Below are 8,338 nucleotides of genomic sequence, written 5' to 3'. Positions count from 1 at the left end.
TCTTCACGGTACCTGCGGCGGCGCCCATGTTGGTATTCTTCTTTCTTCGTGACGAATCGTTGACATCTGTTGCGTGAAGGAATGCAGTTGAATTTGAGTTTGGGTTTGGGTTTGGGTTCCAATTTGTTCAATTGGATTCAGTAGAAACCAAGAAAAGCAAGATTCTTGCAAAGAAAATTCGCTCTCTTCTCTTTCATCTAATAAAGCGAAAGTCTCTGGTTTGGTCTGATCATGCCTGTTGAAGGGGATCGATCAAGCTCCGAAGTGAGTCGTAATACTGAGCAGAAAAGCCCCTTTGGGCAGGAATCCATTAACACTAATCCCAACCTGGGAAAGAAGATGGCCATGGAAGGCAGATTCGATAGAGTTATGGAGATTGATCTGTCTGTGAAGCTGGATGAAGAAACTGGCGAAGGAGATGAACACTCCGTGTCAAATTTCAAGGAACGTGAGGCTACTGAGACCTCTAAACAGATTCATGACAGTAATTATTATGATAAGCCCTCTTCCTCAAAGGCTTTTACACCCATAACTTCTGCAATCGACCAACAAAGAAAGGTATGATTCATATCTAGTTATTTTACCTTTTGCTAGTTGCAGGCTGCAGCTGTCAGAAAATGATGTTTTATGAGCAGTAATCTTTGATGTCAAGTGCTCATGAGCTGTACAAGCTTATTGGGTCTCAGTGAAGATTCAAATATAGCATAACCCATTAGAACAAAGGCCTAGAAAACTCAAAGGAAGATAATCTAACTGATTTATAAATTCACTATTCACAAAAGAGAACACTTTTAGTTTAGGTGGAGACTAGTAGGATTTGTTGGTATGAGTGAAAAATTAGGCAAAAATGTTCAGTAGCATTTAGTTTTAGGATGGTGTCAATTCTAATGATTCTAAAGTTTTGAATTTGTAAAACATCTCTCATACTTTTAATGTTTTGAATTTCTAAAACATTTATAATACAATTATGGTAGCTAGTTCATGTGATTGATTGTTAATGAAGCGAGTGTCACAATTGAGCCAACGCTCACTTCAAAGGCAATTTGGGGAATCCAGTCTTTGCCAAGGCTGTAATAATGTATTGAAATTTTCAGTTACACTAAAACTGACAAGTTTTTAGTAAATTTCCAAACTTTTACCATTACATCCGGAAATAGAGATTAGTCCAAATGATCGATTCCCAATAAAATAAATATGAAAATTACTCATACATTCTTAAATATGTTTATCTGTAATAATACTGATGCTTTGAAGTTCTAAAAAAATCTCTGATACATTTGTTTTCTTAAATTCTGTTTATATCTAACAATGTTTTGAAGCACTAAAACGTCTATGATGCAATTATCTTCTTGTTCAGAGAGGAAAATTGCAAACCATATAAACTATTGAGATCTTGCTGCTTTACTGAGGGCTTCTGATTCACATGTCATTGCAAAAACTCGTGCACCTAATTCTCACATCCTATTTTCTTCTGAAGCAAACCTAAATTCTCTGTATGTTAGTCTATATGAATTATTACTTGACTGGTTCGATTCGAATCCAATCGATCGTTCCCATTAACATTGCAAGTCTCAACTAAAGGTACTAGTGAATTGTTTTCTGTGTTGTAATTCAATATCCCCAATTTCATCTGTGTGATATTTACATTGTATATTGAATGATTTATTCATTTACCCATTGTGAACAGATTGATGCTTTACAACTAGACATCCGCCGACTCGAAGAAGAAAACGATAATTTGAAAACGAATTTGTCTATGCTAGGGAATAATTTTGAGATGCATCTGTTCAGTGTTAAGCAGCAGCAAAGGGAAGGCAAAGCCGAAATGAGTGAGCAGGTGATCTTTGACCAATAGTAAAGTATTTATAATTAAAAATTTAGGTATATTTTTCATATTCAAATTTTTGTGATCTATAATGAATTAAGCAAAAAAAAATTTAAAAAATCACATAAGAAAATTTCTTTTATATGATTTTTACAAAAAGAAAAATTGTTTAATCTGGATATAGTTAATTCTTATTATAAGTTTCCCAAATATTTTGGAATCTTAAAGTCATGAAGAATACCAAATAATTTACTATTTACCCTTTCTCATATGTACCTTATAACAAATTTATAACCATCTTTTTTAGTTTCTGTTGCTAACAATAATTTTACCCTTTCAGAATTTGCAACAAGGTCAAGATGAATCACAATTCCTTACTCTTTCTCTGTTCACAAATCCATCACTCCCATTTTCGAATATTGCTGAAATCAACAATCCAAATAAAGATAATCTCATCAAAAGAGAAACCACAGAGCCGGCAGAATGTGAAAAATTTGAACTTACAGAAAACTCCAGAAGAGATGTGAGTTCAAGCAGTATTGATGGCGAGTCAGTAGAAAATATCAACGACCTAAACATATGTTTAGAACTCAAGGACGAAGAAATAAGCCGAGACTCTGATGAAGAAAACCTTTCAGCGAGAAACAGTACTGAGATTGGATCAGATGCTGGTTTAGTAAAGACAGACTCCAAGGATTTGTCAAATGCCGAACGCCAGTCATACCTTGGCCCTGAAAACAGTACTCAACTTAATCAAGAAACTATGTATCAACGAGAAGGCGGGTCTTCGCCACCAAACAAAACAATGAAGATCTCACATGACACCAGCAAGAACTCAGAAGCACATGACACCATCAAGAACTCAGAAGCTGCACCCCTGGTGAGAAAAGCCAGAGTATCAGTTCGGGCCAGATGTGAAGGACCCACAGTAAGATTCCGAACTTTCTAATCAATGTATCTGGTATGATCAAATTGAATGAAATCTGCAGACCGTTTTTGTAAATTAAAACATGCAAATATAATTTAATTTAGTTTGGATGGTAGTTTTGGTAAAATACTGGATACTAATGCATGTACTCCAGTGAATGGCTTGTTCATCGGTTAGATGTTTCCGGAGGCTTTTCAAGCTTATTTTATTGTCTAATTTGTTTAATATTATTTATATGTTTAATTGGTTTAAAATTTTTGAGAAATTAAAAAAAAAAATTATTTAGGTTATAATTATATTAAAATTTATTTGTAGATAAATGGATTTTGATGTGATTATAGCTAAAAATATTTCTCAAAAAATTGATATGGATCATAGAAGTCTTAATTTAATGGTTTAAAATTTGTTAGTAATCTATCCGAACCATAAATTTAAATAGTCAATTCTCTACAATTCAAGTATTTTCACTTTTTTTACCATACTAAATTTATATATACAATCAAAAACAAAATTAAACAACCCAACTCAAAATTTAATCAAAAAAATTTTAGCCAAATTCCTACCAAAACTTCCAAAACATCCTGATAACTATAATTAGCCGAATATCCCACTTACTCGCCTAACAGCCAAAAAAAACTTACTATACTGTCACGTAATTTATGATGGATGATTTAATATTTGCTGATATGATTTTGATAACATGGTGTAACAATTTACATTTGACGTTTCAGATGAACGACGGCTGTCAATGGAGGAAGTATGGTCAAAAGATAGCCAAAGGAAATCCCTGCCCGAGAGCATACTATCGGTGCACAGTGTCACCAGGATGTCCGGTCCGGAAACAGGTCAATATGATCTGCATGAACTCTCACCGTTTATATAATTAAGCTGATAAGTGTTAGAATAGATTTTTATTATTAATAATTATTTGCTAAATGTTCGGGAGGTTTGGAAATTTGAAATTTCTAATTACGCCATAATTATTAAGTAGATGGTAGAAATTTAACTTCAAGGAATAGGTTGGAATATTCATAGTAGTATTGATAGATCAAAGGTTAATATTCATCTCTAACTAAATGAAGTTTTTTAGATTAATTAAAGAAAATGTCATGTCAACAGGTCATATTGGACATGTGGTTTCATAAGCCACTTTATTGGCCCATAATATTGTGAGAAGAATTATTTACGAGTCAAGATTTTTTATGCAGTGAGTGTCTAAGATTAAACCTATAGTTACATATTTTTAAAATATATCTAAATTTAAGTTACATATTATTTATAATTATAATTATTAATAACAATGTAAAAATAAAGTTACAATCTAATTATTTTAATGATATTTTAATGAATTCAATATAATATACTATGTATAATTAGCTAAATATTTAAAACTTATATAAATTAAAATATATTAGAAGTATACCAACTATTTAATTTATATAACTGCACTAGCTATAATATTTTATCTTTAATCTTAGATACTACTGTACTACTCAATTGATACTATGGTTACTGTTTAGGATATTTATAAAATTATCTTTTTACCTAAAGTGGGATTGATATTTTTCATGCAGGTACAAAGATGTCATGAAGATATGTCCATATTGATCACAACATACGAGGGGGCGCACAATCATCCTCTTAATGTTGCTGCAACTGCCATGGCTTCCACTACTTCTGCAGCAGCTTGCATGCTTCTGTCTGGTTCAACCTCCAGCCTAGAAGCCATGAATCCCAATTCATACTTCCTTGGGGTAGGCAATAACAGAATGGGTCATTTCGTTGGATCCAATCCTAACATTACCACATCAATGAATTCCTTTCCCTCCATCACATTGGACCTGACAAATAATCCTAGTTCCCAATCAGTCCTACGCATGAGGGGTGCTGGATCACCAGGATCACCAATGACCACCAGCTTCCCCTCTCAATTCCGATATCCATCACCCGGGCCGAGCTTGTTTTCTCATAACAGCTCAATAATGGGTTCTGATCATTCCTCAACACTGCCCTCAGGGTCAAATCATTGGAATAATAATGCCTACTACACTCAACCACATGCATACAACAAACCTTTACCTCTTGGTACAAAGTATAATGATCTCCCCGTCCAACAGTTCCAGCTACACCCACCTTTTATTGATCCTTCAAGAGCAATTCAAGCAGTTTTATCAGGACCTTCCACCCAGAATTTGATTCAGAACATTGTGGCAGAGGCAGCTACAAAGTGCAATAATTCATCAGGATCACATCAATCTTTAGTTGATACAGTGGGTGCTGCAACTGCTGCTATTACATCTGATCCCAACTTCACAGCTGCACTTGCAAATGCTATCACGTCCATTATCAGCAATGGCAATTCTCAATCTCAGTCAGGAGCAACCGACAAAGCATCAATATCAGCCAATAGCAATATCTTACGTCCAGGACATTGGGAAAAAGGGTTGCCGCAGTTTGTTACAGAGGCTAATGCTGTAGGTTGGAGATCATTCCTTCATCCGGCTTCTCAATCGAACAGCACTTTTTCTGCTGCTTCCTCCTCTTTCTCCCCTAAACAGTGGCCTGGAACTAGTAGGGACAATCAAAACCTTTGATAGGCAATCCATGGATTTCCTTTCATCCATGAATATGTTAGCTTATCACCCCCAAGCTGTTTCCAATTCTGTGTACAATTCTGTGTAGCAAAAATCATGTCACCACAACTTTATTAACTTCAATTAATTACAAATCCTACCTCACACAGATGAGTTGACTGATTTGATCTCATCGGATTTCTCTGTACCCTTCCCTTGCTCATGCATGTAATTGGGCAATGATGAAGCCAACAGGTTGTATGAGAGCCACAAATCAAAAATTGGTACGAGGGGCATGAACCTGTGAGCATGAGGGGCATGAACCTGTGAGCATGAGAACTAGAGCAATCTGAGTCATGGCAAAGGAGTCCATAAGATTGGAAAAGTGGAGGTTGAAAAATGTTTGTACCTTTTTATTAAAAGGTGGGGAAATTCTGTTTTCTTCCTTAAAAAAAATGGTTACACCAAAAGTCACCGGTGTTAATAAATTTCCAAATTCTTATCATTACTTTTTGAATAATAAATGATAAAATTTGAAACTGGAATTATCATTCAAAATTCTAAGTACTCTGGGGATTTATCAAAAAAATTCCAAGTATTCTTGGGTTGATCAGAAGTGCTCAGACTTCCAAATCCTTATCATTACGGTTTGAATGGTAGGGTTGATCAGAAGTGCTCAGACTTCCAAATCCTTATCATTACTTTTTGAATGGTAAATGATAAAATTTTAAATTGAAATTATCATTCAATAGTTCCAAGTACACCTGGGGTTTATCAGAGGTCCCGTTTTAAGCACGCTTTGAAGGTTTCATGAGTATTATGAATCATGGTCAAAATATTAATGTGATAACTTCTCTGCTAGAGACTGATAAATGTATAAAAGTTTGAGTTGAGACCTGTCATTTTAAAGTTCCAGAGACTATCAGAAGACCTCTTTAAGATGCTTTCAAAGATGCATAAGTATCCCAGCAAGAGCAATTAATTATCAGAACCATGGAAAGCTGCGTGAAGTGTAACAGAAAACTGAATTCAGGCGTTTGATTGTAAGTGTGGGATGATGGATGGGAAGGACGATCAGGTTATGGTTGACTATATGACATCTATTAGAGGATTGTAAAATTTTAGCTATCGGAACATTTGTTTCAAATGAACTAGTTTGTATGATACCAAGGCTCTGAGGAATGGTCCTATGGGGATCTAATACTCCAATGAAACTTTGAGGGAAAATTGTAACACAGTTTTTCAAATTTAGAATTTATATACATTTGTTGTTTAAATATAAAGTATAGATTTGAAATCAATATTTTAAATATATTTTGTATTCATATTTATATTAAAATATTAATATTGTCAATCAAGTTTGCAAATTCTTGTATTAGCTTTATCATTGTAATATTGAAATCTTAAAAATAAAAATTAGAGGATTTTAAGATAACATTAGTGTGAGATGGGCTTGTATTTTGGATATTAGTGTTATATTTTAAATTAAAGTATTATTATAAAAAAATTTGTTTATAATTGAGTATTTTGAGTCTATAAGTTATTAAAGGTTTTAGATTGGATTAAATTAAGTAGCAGAATTTTTATTGTGTAATTTTGTTTTAAATGGTTTTAATTTATTTTAAGATATTTAAATTATGAAGATTTGAAAAATTTAAGTGACTGAAGGTGGAATTATGGTTAGCATAAAAGATAGATTTGCTAGAAAAGTTAAGTTTGTCTATTTTAAGATTTATAAAAACTCCATAAGATCACACAATAATTGTAGAAACATCCTTAAAAGAAAATTTGATATTTGAAATGGTAAGTGTGGAATGATGGATTTCAAAGAGGGTCTAACTAACTATATGTCATATCTATTGAAGAGCTATAAAATTTTAGCTACTAGGATATTTGTTTCTAATGAAGTAGTTTGTAATGACCCCAAGGCTCTAAGGAATCAAGGACCTATGGAGATTGAACACCCCACTGAATGTTTCAGTGAAAATTGTAGTGGAGTTTTTTTCGGGGAAAATTAAGTTGAGATAGAACTGGAAGGATTTATTTCTTACAATGCTAATTTTAGTGGGTGCCAATGAAAATGAGAACAATATGGACATGAATTACATACTATGGTTAAAAATCTAGAGCACATCGGCTTTGAAGAGAAGTCAGTACTCATTCCATCTCTGATAAATGTGGTGAAATATGATTCCATAATTTATGACACTAACTAAAAGGGTAGGGTTTCTAGGTGCTTGATTAACAAACGTTACAAATAATTTGAAGAAATCTTATTGTGATAGAAGGGATGGATTCCTAAGAACTAAACAAGGTTTTGCAGGTCAAAATTTGGTCAATGTTGAACCCACAAGGTAAATATTTTTTTTTATATGTTTCAATTCCATCAAAATACTTTATAAATAGAGAAAGGAAGATGATTAAATTAAGAGAAAAGTAAGTAAAACTTTATTTATTTGAAGACATCCTTAAGGAATAGTTTCTCGAAAAGGAAGGTAAATATCTAGCTAGAAGGTTCTTTAGTAGTAATGTCTTTAAATAGTCACTACATCTTTGGATACCAAGGTTTTGAGGACATATTCAAGACTATAACCCTCAATTCCACTTCACGGCCACAGGGGTAATTAGGTGTTACTTTCAAAACATATAAATATACAATGTTGATTTTAGGGAAAATATAGTTTTAGGGTCCTCATTTCTCATGCCAAGAAACTTTTATATATGTTTTGGACTCCATATAAATCACATTCGACCTATTCCACGTGACCAAAAATTTTGAGTATTCCTTTGAAGTTGTTGTCAAGTAAAATTTTCAATGAAATTGGGGATATTCTACGGCCCTATTTGGACACGGATAATAGTGTATTCAATTTCACATTATGAACAAGTGGAACACCACTAATCAACTTTGACTTGAGAGAGTGGCTTCCAAGGAGGGATGATATCAAGATCAGAAGTGATGATATACTCAGAATAAAGCTTAGACTAGATTAAAAATTTGTTTAGGTGTTT

The 8,338-nt window shown here is 33.4% G+C and overlaps 1 protein-coding gene across 1 annotated transcript; it reads left to right on the top strand.

The window, feature by feature from the left end:
- The first annotated feature begins 205 nt into the window (after positions 1-205).
- On the top strand, positions 206-5,921 carry LOC149181641 (uncharacterized). Its single transcript, XM_089418373.1, has 5 exons — positions 206-558; positions 1,688-1,837; positions 2,166-2,753; positions 3,485-3,598; positions 4,328-5,921. Exons 1-5 carry the CDS (start codon positions 232-234, stop codon positions 5,345-5,347), a joined length of 2,199 nt encoding a protein of 732 aa, XP_089274499.1. The 5' UTR covers positions 206-231; the 3' UTR covers positions 5,348-5,921.
- The last annotated feature ends 2,417 nt before the right edge of the window (positions 5,922-8,338 follow it).

This window comes from Pinus tabuliformis, chromosome 3_2 (genome assembly GCF_031772625.1).
Source record: "Pinus tabuliformis cultivar Carrire ecotype Pingquan chromosome 3_2, CPIR1, whole genome shotgun sequence".
NCBI lineage: Eukaryota > Viridiplantae > Streptophyta > Pinopsida > Pinales > Pinaceae > Pinus > Pinus tabuliformis.
This window is presented reverse-complemented; position numbering and strand designations above follow the sequence as displayed.

Coding starts and splice junctions, on each gene's coding strand:
- LOC149181641 (XM_089418373.1), top strand. CDS start 232: ATGCCTGTTGAAGGGGATCGATCAAGCTCCGAAGTGAGTCGTAATACT. Junction 559..1,687: donor CAATCGACCAACAAAGAAAG/GTATGATTCATA, acceptor CATTGTGAACAG/ATTGATGCTTTACAACTAGA. Junction 2,754..3,484: donor CCAGATGTGAAGGACCCACA/GTAAGATTCCGA, acceptor TTGACGTTTCAG/ATGAACGACGGCTGTCAATG.